We start from the raw sequence: 14048 nt of genomic DNA, 5'->3' as shown, positions 1-14048 counted from the left end.
AGGATGATGACTGGTCATTTGGCAACAGTGAAGGTGATGCTTCTGTTAGAAATCACGGTGCATAATAACGTACCTGAAGCAACACATGAGGGAGATGACAACGCTCAGGCTTCACCTAACTGAGGTCGGGAGGCAGAATTAGAATATTTAGGAGATTTTCTGGGCGTGGTGGAAGCAGCAGGGGTGGAAAAAGTAGCACTCAAACATCTGTGGGAGCAGCAGAGCTCCACATAGGGCTCTAAATATGAAAAATGAGCAAGTCATAGTTCATAGTAAAAGTTATAGAATTTAATACAGCTGCCAATCTATGATGCCACAATACAAAGCTAGATGGGTAATTTTACTGTCATCATAATCTCTGGTTCATATTCAACATTTTTTCTCATTTACAGTTTGCCTTTAAAACTTTTAAAACCCCGACGCCTAAAGAGTTACTATTTTGGTGGTGAAGAAAGACAACCCATCTTATATTTAAGTTTAATCAATGTGCGTTTCTGTTTTATTTCGGAGATGTCTGACTCCAGCTCTGCAAAACATTAGCAGGCAAAACAAAGCTGTCATGGCAGCATAAGATGTCAGTACAGTCCTGAGAGCAGCTGGGAAGTCGGGATGTGACAACACTGACAGGCCTCGCCCCAAAGCTGGGTATACCACGAGACGTATCTCAGCAGCACGGCGACCCTGAAGCCAGCAGTAGTAGACACCTGAAGAATTAAACATTAAACAAAGATGTTTCATTATTTCATTACTTTTAGGTATTTTTTTCAAAGTAATTTAATGATAATATACAAATATAATGAATAATATATAATAGTAGACCTAATGAGCAAGCATGCACACACCAGCTGTCTATACTTGCTTATTACCACGCAGGATTGCAGGTAAGCAGCAAACAGGCAGGTTGAAATTAGCTGAACAGGTAATTAAAACAGAAGCAAGTCTATGCTATGGTCCCAACACAATACTGGTAGTGTAACAGAAATGGAGTAGAAGGTGGCGACTCAACACAGTTTGATGAGCTGATGCACAGCAATCTTATACATTTCAACACCTTTGATGTTTTTGGAAACTTGATCTACAAACATGAAAAAAAAAACCTGAATTCCGCCTTTTAGAATAAAGGCTGAGTGAGTAAGGAACATGACATTGGATGGTACCTGAGTCTTGGGTGTTTGCTGGTTGAAACACCAGGTGATGCCCAGTATCTATGAGCAGCCGGTGGGACGTGGTGCTAAGGTTCATACCAGCTGAAATCCCAAATCGATGGATTGGTTTAGAACCTTGATCCCAGGCCACAACCATGCTAGGACGTGCCCCAGGGCACCCCAGGGTGAGGACGAGGCCTGCTTGGTGGTTCAGGTAATATACCGGCACCGGCACTGGCAAGGAGGCAGAACTAAAAGCACAAAAGCAGAAATTCATATAGATAGATTTTTCACTGCAAACTACAAAATATGTGAAACAGTGAAATATATTCAACAAGCATAATGTGTTCTATCACCTTGAGGACTCTGCACAGGTCAGTCAAGTTCCTTCTGTCATTCCCTTATGTCATTAATTCAGTAAATATAATATTCATGTTCCCATTACCTGAAAAGAGTAAATGCCAGGTGTTTTTCCAGCAGGCTGATAATTGACCTGTTCAGAAACACCTAGCAAAGCTCTGACAACGTTGCACTGTCTGTTCTACAGAGCTGAACATCATGTACTCACTGGTACAAAACTCAAGAGCCACGAACCTCAGAGCCTCCAAAACCATAAGGCTAGGTTCACACTGCAGGCTGAATGCGACCTCTATCTGAGCTTTTCATAACAGTCTGAACGACACGGATCTGATTTTTTAAAATGCAGCCCAGGCCACTTGGATATGTGATCCTAAATCCGATACGTATCTGATCTTTTGCCATGCGACTTCAGTCTGAACGGCCTGGTCGCATTAACCCAACCTACACGTCATACACAACATTGTTTATAAACTCTTATCTCTAAAGGCCTCACATCACTCTCCCACCACTCCTGACTGCGACACCGTACCCACACGTTTCAGACGTTGCTGCCACGGCTCCACAAAATGCCATGGCCACCACTCTGGCTCTCCTCTTTTGTAATCTCCTCCTTAAAACGATGCCAATGAAAATGTGTTGACTACGGTTGGACAATAACTTTAAAATTTCAATATACGCTCCGCTGTTACCGCAAACACGAAGACGTCACACGTACACTTGCTGTTACGTCGTCGTGTCTGCTACGCATGCAGGACACTTTCGGTGCACGTAAGGTTCATACAGGAGATCACATACAAGCCGAATTTAATTGGAAATTTAAACGGACTCTCAAAAAAATCTGATTTGAGCATTTTGCCCTGCAGTGTGAACCTAGCCTGAATGTCTATCCAGCTGAGTAGAAATTAGCTGTAAAAGCTTCAGTTTGACTGGAACTAGGATAGTCTGAGATGTACAACTGGTTCCATATCTGTGTCATCATTGATTGACAGGTGATTGACGTGTTTAACTTGGTTTCCATGTTGATAAACTTGGTGAGCCACCAATCTGAACTGGGGTGGCCAATGAGATTCCAGTATCTCATCTTGAAGTAGCGTAAATGACACGCACTCTAAAATGAGCACTTAGCCAATGGACATATCATAGATTATGGAAATGTTCATGGGAATGGTAATGATTTGCTTCATTCATCAGCCATCAAATTGGCCTGTAAGTTTTCATTTATACAGCACCTCACTAATTTAATTTTAATCTGCATTTTACAGGCTGGCATGTGTGACTTTTTAACCCTGTTAGCAATTACTACAATAAAACACAAATTCAGCATTTAAACTGAGCCACTAAAAATCCCTGCACCCTTAAACGAACCAGAAGTTGTTCTTAGATCCAGTCTGCCCACCGCTTATACAATCCTTGTCTACTGAACATGCTCACCTGTACCCAAGAAATGCCATCAAAGAAGACAGTTTAGAGGAGGGAGGAGCTTCAGTTGGACAAGTAACTTGGCAGCTTTTGACTTCCAGCCTTGGCCCAACTCTGCTTTCCCTCAGGTGACTGAAGGCCTTGGGGACTCCTCCTGAACCACATGAAGCAACCGTGAGATTGGCTTTTCTGTAGCGCACGTGCAGGAAGTGGGAATAGACGTAGCAGAGTCCCACACGGAGCTGCTCGCCTGGAACGCCACAGCGATCACACACCGACCAGGGCTGGAAGCTGGTGAAGACCCGGTACAATGAGTGAGGAGAGCCACGTACTTTCTGATCCAGCATCTTCTTTCTCCGACGTTTCAGAGTGAGCCTGGAAGAATCCAGTCAGTTAGGCCTGTTAGTCTCCTAAAAATGTCAGATTTGAAAGCAGTTTGCAATATATTCATTTATTTTTTTAATAGGGTCATAGAGCTTTTCTCCTTGATTTGACTGTTAATTTTAGTTGCAAGCCATTTTGACCAACAGGAAGCTAGATTTAATTTTAAATTGGCCTTTCTCAAGCTGGAGTTCAGGACCCCTATGGGGGTGCCAAGATAATTTCAGGTGTTGCCACATCATTGTAAAAAAATTATAAATTTTTCAAATAACTTAGATTTTTTTTTATTAGGGCTGTCAAAATTAACACGCTAATGCAAAGACATTAATCTGCTGAATTAGTTATTATTCATATTAAAAATCAGAATTTGGAAATATCTTGGTGAGAGAAGCTGATTTTGGGCAGGTAGGTGACTTGTCACAGTGGAGGACCGAACTACCAAAAAATACTTTATCCTGCTTATTTATGTAAATTCTCATAGTTTTCCAGCCTCACATTTAGAGGATGGCTGCAGTAGGACCCATTTGATGTACCACACAATTAACAACTCAGTTCTTGCATCTGGTTGCGAACACCAACGTATGTCATCTTGGGGGTCGTGGCTCAAAAATGTTTGGAATCACCGTTTTAAATAATTACAAAATAAAAACGCTGTACTGTGTAAAGCTGAATTAGTTAACTTTGGCAAATTTTCTCACTAAGGCACCCCCTAATGACAGCCAATTCAGATTTACATCCTGTCTCTTCTCTGAGATCTCTCCAACTAGAAAAAGTCAGTCTGGCGTTGTCTTGTCTAATCTCTTGTTCTGTCCCTTTCCCCCTATCTTTTCCATACTTTCTTTGATGATGTCTGCTTGGGTTTCTGTGTTGAATCAGCCATCGGGTGCTTTCAAAATGGCAAGTGTGTTGATATTCAGTTGCTAGTGTGTGACATCGTGCAATAAAGCAAAATGCTGTTGTAAAGTGATGCTGGGATGGGGGAAAAACATAGTGAAGTGCAATTTCTGCAGGGTAATGACAATTTCAAGAATGTGCAAAGTAAACGTCAGACGAGTCAGAAGCAGAGAGTTTTAAGGTTGGACAGTTATGTCATGTGACTTCAGTTTCATGATAATTTCTGAGAAGCAACTGTGTTTGCTGCAACAGAATGTGTTTCACCATCTGTCTTTCTCCTAACCTCTGAGTGAAAGTAAAAGAATGAACTTCCTGGATGTCCAAGTCATAACCATAGAAGAAGTCCTTGTGGGTGGAGCCACAGATATAGAGGCCGGAGTCTTGTAGCCCCGCCCTGAAGATTAACAGGCTAAAGAGTCGGATGGAGAATCGACTCTGCAGGTCACTGCTGTGAGGGACCTGGCTGGTGTCTAGTAGCCTGTTGCCATGGTGATCTGTTAAGGCTCGGGTCTCCTCAGACCCAGCCCAGTGTTTCCGAAAGAACCACACAACTGATTGGACCTGAAACACACAAGCAGAAACAAATGTGTTATTGATCACTATCAGTATCATTGACATTGTTTAGCTTATCATATCCAGAAACCCAAATTTACTTTACTGAATAATTTTTCTTGTTTGTTGTTTTTGTTTTATTTTTTCTTTCTGTTTCTGTGTTATTTAGGTTAAGTACTGGTTAACCATGTGACGAGTGGCTAGCTGGGTCGGTGGCGTTTTCACTCCATTTAAAATGAGCCATCAGCCAGATGACCTGCTCAGATCTGAAAGAACGCCCATGAAGAAACCACAACAAACAAATCTGAGTGGGTTTGCAGATAAACTTAGGAAATGTTCCAATTTGATAGAATCTTCTTGATGCGTGGCCTTTATATAAAATAAATATATATAAATAGCTTCACTGCAAGGTTTTTCTGCTGTGCACTGTCTATAGACCACAACAAAGAGTCAAAGGCTGTCACATTGCTGGAATTTCAGACTCAACATGGATACCAAGCAGAAAGCTTAATACTTTAAACTATATTTTATGTCATGGAGTGGAAAAAAAAGACTAATTTAAAAATCATGAAACATCTAACAGGACAAATCCCCACAAGGGGATTCATGCTCCCCTCAACCCCACCTTGCTTTTAACATCTAATTAGGAAGAGTAACAAGATGGTGAAGTTTAATGCAAGGTTATTAATATTTTATCTTAACTGCATAAACTATAGATGAATAATATGATAATAAACTATTTTGATTTGCAAAAAGTATATATATTTTTTAATTCAGGGATACAAGAAAAAAAACTCCTAAGGTCCTAATTATCTGAGAAAGCTCTAATTATGAGCAATGTTTGTTCTCAGCCTGCAGAAAACAATAGAAGTATATTTCTTTCACATGGTCTCAGCTTACAGGTTTGTCTCTAGGACAAGCTAGCTGCAGGACAAAAGTCCAGTTATGAGTTTATGGTGATCCCCAGAAGGTAAATATCCTACCAATCAGTCTAAATTATCTTGAGTTTCCCTGTTGCAGATGCATGCTCTCCAGCATTCTGCCAGAGAAATAAAATGTTTCTGATAAATTGCTGATAGTACACATCTAGCATGGTGACAGTGTGTAAGTTTCCAGCTGGAAGGATAAATGTAGTCTTCGATCTGAGTTACCTCTGGTGGCTTGCAATGGCAGGGCAGCTCCACAGTGGATCCTTTCAGGTAGGCAGCATTGGTAAAGGTCAGAAAGGCAGGACAGGCTCTGCTAGCGAACACATCCTGCTTATCCTCAGGAGCCTCATATCCCCACACAGCAGAGGACAAGAGGAGGACCACAGAGAAGGATGTCCACAACATTTTCTACAATTCAGTTCCCTTCAGTTAAAATTTAAAAACATCAATAAATATTTTTTTTCATATTTCAGATGTTATGAATGAAACATGTTTACTTTTGAATAATAGAATCTGATGAGCTCACCGAGGACAACACAAACATCTTCAAGTCAAACCCAATGCATTCTCAGTAATGACATAAGACTGTGCAAAGAGCTCCTCAATATTTCTTTTCTTTTAGGATAATGTCATTATACAGTCCGTTCCCTTCTGCAGTGAACTGCATGACTTTCCCAAAGTGGGCCAAGAAAATCTCCCCCCACCATTACACCATTACATTGGTCCAAGGCAGGATGGATCCATATTTTCATGTTTCCAGCAGATTCTGAGCCTCGCAAGGTTGGACGTGTTGTGCCCATTCTCCTCTGACCTCTGACATCAAAGACATTCTGGTCCAGGCAACTGCTGCACACTGGATATTTTTCTTCTTCAGACCATTCTCTGAAACCCTAGAGATGGTTGTGTGTGAATATCCCAGTAAATACTCAGACCAACAACCATGCCACATTCAAAGTCAAGTAAACCCTCTTTCTTCCTCATTCTGATGCTCTATGTGAACTTCAGCAAATCACCTTCAGCCTGTCTACATGACTAGAGTTGAAAATTCAAAGCTTATATAAACATTTATTATGGATATAAAATTCTAAAGCATGTCCAGCCTCCCTTTTCCTAGAAGAAGGGGGGACAGTCAGGGGGGATTTAATCACCTTTTTCGGTTTGGTTTATGCTGTATAAACTGTCAGGGTATGTTTAGGATTCCAGGACGTATGTGATTTGTTAAGTGTGTACAAAAGCAGTTTAAACAGCTTTATCCTGATTATGAGTGACTGTTCTGTTTAAGCTAGCGTAGCAACGTAAGCCCCAACAGAATGCAAAAAAGGTGCTATTTTTCACACATGCAAGACTACAGGGAGGGGAAGGAGCCAGCCTTTATGAAAACAATCATAACTCTAGCAATAAAATAATATATTATATTTCAATAATTGAAATTGACTTCTTTATTTCATTATATTCATTCATTTTATTTTTTATATTTATTCAGTTTTTATTTCATTTTATTTTTGTCTTATTTTCAGGGGCAGTGCCCCACCTTTTATTAGTTTTTATTCTAATAACATTTTCATATTAAGGCAAATCTTTTGGTATATAAACCTGCATAAATCAAATACCTTTCCAAGTTAAATAATGAAGAAAATGGCATAAAAGCAACAGGACTGCAGGAATGTTGAGATGGTTAAGGATCTACGTTGTAATCTCACATGTGAGGAAGCAGAAAGTGGATAAAGTGTACCAGCAGCTCCTGGGATTAAGCTCTTCCCCAGCCATGCTCCCAGCATACCTCACGTGTTTCTCTGTGAACACAGATGCCCTTCTGTGGGGGGCTGTGCAGTCACTCTGAGTGGGTGGATGATGTAAATTCTTGACACAAAGTTTCCAGCGGCGCTTCTCTTACTTCATAGCAGCACAGCACAAGTTTCCAGAACATTAAACCGCAGCATGAAACAAACAAATATAAAACACAGACTTTTCCTAAGGTTAAAAAAACAAAAAAACAAAGTCTGTGTCACTTTGGTGGTGTGAGCTGAGCAATAATTCAATTCATCTTGTGGTTTCCCACAACAGAGCCAAAGGCCATTTTATAATAAAAGTGAAATAAATAGGAGCAAGGAAGTGGCTTCAGCCTCCAGCACAATAAGTGATCACAACACATCTGCTGACCAGCTCTGCTGCCTGGAGCCTGGTATGATGTAAGCTGTCAGCTCTGGCTAAAGGCTCACACAAAGAGTGTGTGTGTGTGTGTGTGTAACTTATTTAAACATAAACCAGAGGTGTCATCACAGCAAAATGACTCTATGTTTAGATGTGTGAATTATTCTTTTTTTTTTTTCCAAAGATGATGAAATGTAGTTATTTTTTTCTAACAAATCATTTAGTTGGAAACTTGCTCTACATTACTGTTTAGGTTCCATTACACATTGTCTGTGAAGAGGGTGATTGCTTGCTCTGCTCAACTGAATTTAGTCCTTTGCTTAGATTTGCTATCATGGTTTACTGTAATAAGCTGAGAAGTGCTCAACTTCTTCCTGCGATCGTGGACCAACCACTATCTGAGTAACTGAGGGTTTGATCTTGTGATTGATGTTGCATTTCAAACTCCTTGGTTGCACCAAAGGCGGAAGCATGACGGAAGCATGACAGAAGTGTCCCGGAAGCGCTGCAGAAGCGTTGCGGAGGAGAAGTGGAGCAGCCATTCCGACGGATGCTTCATATACGCTATGTGGCGGGCCTGGTGACCATAGGTGACTAGAGTTAATGTGATCAGCTACAAAGCCAAACAACAGTCGTTCCATATCACCTTTGCTTTCAGTGGAACTGAGGGGGAAGCCTGAGGTCAGGATTGAAATTTAATTTGGTACATAAAAAACTCCAAGGCACTCTTTTAAAAATAAAAAAATGTCTTTATTTCTATGGCATAGAAATAAAAGCACCAATGCATTTCAGGCTACTGGCCTTTACATGGAGAGATGTTGTGTAGCATAACCACCATGCAAATGTGTATGATAATGATCTTTATTGGTCAATCAACATCAGAAGACGTTACACTGTTGTCATAAAGGGATGGGCATGGTCAGCAAAAGGACTCAGCTGGGATGTGGTGGTTAAACCAGGCCACGTCAGTACCTTTTATCATCTCAATGATCTCTGTCATGTCACGCAGACTGCTAAATTTTATTCATTCTTCACTTTAACATGTCACCTTCATAAGTAGCATAGTTGTAATAAAATAGAGATTAGAGGATGGATGGATGGACGGACGGATGGACAGACGGACGGACGGACGGATGGATGGATGGAAAAGGGTGGAATGCCCTCTCCAGGTTGGAAATGAGATCCTGCCCCAAGTCATGGTTTTGTGTATTAGTCTGGTAGAAGCCAAAGCTCAATCTGTGTTCCTGCTCTCAGCTATACTCACCAGCTTTGTGTAGTAACTGAAAGAATAAGATCACATATACAAAAAGTTGAAATAAGCTTCATCTCCAGGGTGTCTGGAGTCTCCATTAGAGATGGAGTGAGAGGTTCAGTCATCCAGAAGCAGCTCAGAGGAGAACCACTGCTCCTCCACATCCAGATGAGATGGCTCGGGCAGCTGGTTAGGATGCTTCCCTGGAGAGATGTTCCAGGCATGTCCCATCCGGAGGACACCCCGGGGAAGACCCAGGATCGCTCAGCTGGCCTGGGAATACCTTTGGATTCCCGTGGTTGAGCTGGGAGAATGCTCAGGGAAAGGGAGTCTGCAGACCCTGCAGCTTCAGCTTTCCATCTCCTCTTGCATATTAACTCTTTATCGTCAATGTAGAAGGAACCTCAAGTCCTGGCCCCTAATTATGACATGATTTTCCATAAATACTTTCATCTCTAAAACGGTAAAACTAGAACTGGCCTGTAAAGGTTGCAAGCATTGGCATAAATAGTACATGTACACAAACATCAAAACGCAGCTTTTCTGACCAGCAGCAAGGAATGAATTATAGATCTAGAAAAAACCACTATAAACTCTTCCTCTTCTCCTGCTTTTTGTTGCTTTTCTGTCCATTAGCTGGAACATTCATCTATACTTTTTCTTTTTTTTACCAGTCAGTAAATGGTTTGTTTCTGTTTTGATTTTATTCTGTATCTAATCCCTTTATCCCTCTTTGTACTACACATCAGGAGCCTCCATCTGATCACATCCTTCTCCATTTTCCCTCAAACATAAATTAATCCTGTTTTATCTAAAACCACACAGCCAGTCCCTCAGCTGAGCGTCAGGTATCTGTCCGAACATCTGTCCGAACATCTGTCCCCACCTCCTGCTCTTCCTGCACCCACTGAACGCTTTGACTCCAAATGAAAGCATCAGTTCAGATGCTGGACTTAAAACAGCCTCAAGTCTTTATGAATTTATCCTTATGTCTCTATCATCTCCTCATGCTCTTGCAAACGGGTCATTTAACGGCTTATGACTCACCTAATGACGCATGCAGCCCACCATCTCCTCATCTTCTCCTGGAAAGGAATTATTTTTAGCTGCAAGTGGTAATTTACATGTTCAATTCCTATAATCAGTACTGGTCCTCCCAGTAGTCCAACACTCTACCCAGACAGATTTTTTATGTTTATTTACAGGATTTACATCATGTCTGCAGAATATGATGATCTCTAATATTTTGCGTGTCTTTTACTGTTAGTTTACAAGTTAAGTGATATTTGCTAATCCTGACATTATTTGTGGGAAATAGAAAGAATCTCTGTGTGCAGGGGAAAAGACTGAAGGTCAAAACTGGATGCTGATTATGCAGGGAAGAGACATTGACAATTCAGACGTTCAGCAAGACGATGCTGAACCACATCCTGCATCCATCACAGCAGGATGGCTTCACAGGAGAAGAGTCCGGCTGCTGAACTGGCCTGCCTGCAGTCCAGACCTTTTTACAGACATCAGATTCACTATCAGCTCATATTTTCCATGAAATTATAAAATGTCTGTTTCATCATGTGATATGTTGTTTATCTTCTACTGGGAATAAAATATGAGTTGATAGGATTAGTTACAGTAGCAGCACCTAAACTGTTATAGAAGTTCAGCAGTGAACACTTTAAAGCCCAACCCAAGAAAAAAATGGGGAGAAAATTCACATTTTTTTCTTTATTTGGTTCTTTAAGAAAATGGAAAAAAAACGATGTGTACTGGGGTGTACTTTCATTTATAGACTCTCTGTTACATACACAATGTTTTTTTTCTATTTTTTATTTTTTTATCTGAATCTATTAACCTAATTTTAAGACCCTTTTCAAGCCTACGTGATATTATTATGTCCTAATTAATAAACCCTGAAAAGTTAAAAAGTTGTTTCTTCCTCTTTCACATGACTGCAAGGCAAGTTTATTTGTATGTCACATTTCATATACGGGACAATTCAAAGAGCTTTACATAAAACATTAAAAGCATTAGAGGTGGTGAAAAGAAAGCATAGAAAGCAGTAAAGAGCAACAAAAAATGAGAAAAATCACAATAAAAACATAATATAATTATAAATTAAATGAAAATGATTAAAAGTATGATCAATTAAAAGTTACTGTCAGATTTACAGCTGCATGAAAAAAATAAATGTTTTTAACCTGGATTTAAATGTTTAATCTCCACTGGCAGTTTGTTCCACTTGTTTGCAGCATAACAGCTAAATGCTGCTTCTCCATGTTTAGTCTGGACTCTGGTCAGGACTCTGGTCAGGACTCCGGTCTGTTCTCTGGTCTGGACTCTGGTCTGGACTCTGGTCAGGACTCTGGTCTGTTCTCTGGTCTGGACTCTGGTCTGGACTCTGTTCTGTTCTCTGGTCTGGACTCTGTTCTGTTCTCTGGTCTGGACTCTGTTCTGTTCTCTGGTCTGGACTCTGGTCTGGTTTCTGGTCTGGACTAGTTGACTAGTTTGGGCCTAAACCGTTCTGGGTACAGTTTAACCAAAGTTCCCTCGTGTGATTTTGCTAAACTGACTCGTGCTTTCTTGTTTCCTGTGACATTTTTAATGGGTTTTGTGGCATTTAATGTCTCCATCATCATCAGAGAAGGACTCAAAGCTGGAAGCTGCAATTAAAGTATAAAATCAATTTGTTTTTTTAAAGCCTGAACTTTCATATAACCTGGAAATAAACTAAAAAAATGAAAGTAAACCAAATTCCATCTTTCTGTCAGACTGGCTGCTTTCTTTATATTTTATTCATGAGTCTTCCCTCTAACATGCTCCCAGTGTTTGCTTGTCTGTTTGTGCATTTACAAGACAGCTCACCAAGACTTTGGATTCAACCTCCACCTTTTATTTATTGATCAGTCTTCCCCTTGTTTATTCTATTACTTCCAAGCAAACGTTAAGATTCAATAAAGGAAGTAAGAAAACAAACTCAGAGGGCTCAAACAGCAGCATTACATTCAGCCAGGTACGAGAGGAAGTGCTGCCAGGTCACCTAATGGCCACAGTCCTAAAACGAACAGCATGCTGCCGCTGCTATGTTAAACATAGCTCATTTAGTTTTCAGGTGTCTTAGCCAGCAGTATGCTAATTAGACATGCTTTCAGCAACTTCCTCCGAACCAGCCGGGGTTCATGCATACGGTCCAGGAAGAAACAAAGCCCTCCACTGTTGCTCCACTTGCTGACTCATCTGCTTTGATCAAAGAGCTCTGAAGAGGAGCTGTTGGAGGAGATGGACATGCTACTCATTCATCTTCAGCGTTTCACAGCTAGTCCTGTGATGTCTGCACCTCAAGATGTTTTTTTTTCCTTTTTTCTGCTGTTATTGGGGTGGAAGGACAGAGCCTGGAGACCTGGACTGGGAGCTCGGTCCTTCACTGCAATGAAATGTTATTCATGGTGCCCGAGGCTTTAAATTAAACAGCTGAAATTCCCTCCTGTACACACAACATATTAAAATCTAAAGAGAACATCACAGTGAAACTGAAAGCTTATCCAGTGGACCTTCTTCATGCACCTTATACTGGTTTGTTGTTTAATTTTGTTGCATATGTTGCAATGACAAATAAAGTTCTATTCTATGTTTTCTCTTTTTCTTTTAATGTGAAAATTGGTACTATCCCAGCAGCAGGTCCAGAATAATACTGTTGAAGAAATGGTAAAGTCCTAATTGTAGAATTACAGTAAACATAAAAACTTATTCTGTGTGTAAGTACACAGTTAATTTAGTAAAACATAAATTAACAGCATGAATTTACAGTATTAACAGTGTTAAAGTTTAATTTCTCAGTTTAACTGTTTTCTTATTAGACATTTTATTGAAATTATGATGAATTTGAAAATGTATTATAAATCTGCTTCTGTAAATTTTATTTATTTATTTACATTTTATGTATTTTCACAGGTTTTTTGTGTTATTTTACAGTACAGGTCATGAGTTTTGGGACACTTTCCCCTTGGATTTAATGGGAAGTGTTCCCAAACTTATGACCAGTAGAGTACATTAGATGTGTAAATTTGAATTTTATCTCCATAAACTTATTGATATTTCCCCATATTAAAAAAATACAGTAAAAAACTGTTGAATCACAGAACTTTTTCCAGTTTTTGATATGAGCACCAAACAGTGGAATCTTCCCCTCATACTGCAAACGTCTGAGCCAGATGCAACTCCTATCAGTGCAGGAAGAGGCTGATGCAGTCCCTCAGAGACAGCATAGGATGAATATCACAGCCTGCATGTGAAGCTGTTTACGGCTGGGCGATCAGTTTCAGAACGTGGGCATTTCTCTGTAGTTCTCACCAGTGTCATCAGAACAATCAGACACAGCAAAAAATGAGCAGAAAAAAGCAATATGTGGACACCAGCCGTCCAGGGCAACATGTCACATCTATAAACATGACTTCTTTGTGAGATGGACAGGGGACAAACATTGAGCAAAGTCATGATTGATGGATCATGAGGGAACAAGGAAGGTTATTTTGTGCTGGAGGTAGAGGAATAATCAGGAGCATAAAGACTTTACAACATGTAAAAGGTGACCAAGTTTACAGATTAAAACAAAAATAATAAAAACGCAAAGCACAGATAAATTAGAAAACTCATAAAATGTAAAAAGCTGGGGCAAATGTCCCGGCATCACTGTACCGCCAGGTATAAAAGGCCAATTTGAATAAACAAGTTCTAAGTTCAGATTCAAACGTATCAGTGGTGCATATGTTGGGGGATCATTTATTTCACATCTGAGAGCGGAAACAGCAAAAGAATAATTACCCCAATAATTATACCTAAAACTTTGTACTTCTTGTTTGCCACAGAAACAAACCAAATCTAAACTTTAATTTGCCTAAATGAAAAACCCGGAGCAGGGGAGGAAAAACCGGAAGTGACAGAGAAGACACAGACAACATGGTGAGAGTA

The 14048-nt window shown here is 40.1% G+C and overlaps 1 protein-coding gene across 1 annotated transcript; it reads right to left on the bottom strand.

Moving 5' to 3' along the window:
• Positions 1 to 334: 334 nt before the first annotated feature.
• LOC121651871 (Ig-like V-type domain-containing protein FAM187A) lies at positions 335 to 6085 on the bottom strand. Its single transcript, XM_042004308.1, has 5 exons — positions 5903 to 6085; positions 4483 to 4760; positions 2937 to 3299; positions 1158 to 1396; positions 335 to 704 (listed from the first exon to the last, which is right to left on the bottom strand). The coding sequence occupies exons 1-5, from the start codon at positions 6083 to 6085 to the stop codon at positions 478 to 480; spliced, it is 1290 nt and encodes a 429-aa protein (XP_041860242.1). The 3' UTR covers positions 335 to 477.
• Between the last annotated feature and the right edge of the window lie 7963 nt (positions 6086 to 14048).

This window comes from Melanotaenia boesemani, chromosome 13 (genome assembly GCF_017639745.1).
Source record: "Melanotaenia boesemani isolate fMelBoe1 chromosome 13, fMelBoe1.pri, whole genome shotgun sequence".
NCBI lineage: Eukaryota > Metazoa > Chordata > Actinopteri > Atheriniformes > Melanotaeniidae > Melanotaenia > Melanotaenia boesemani.
This window is presented reverse-complemented; position numbering and strand designations above follow the sequence as displayed.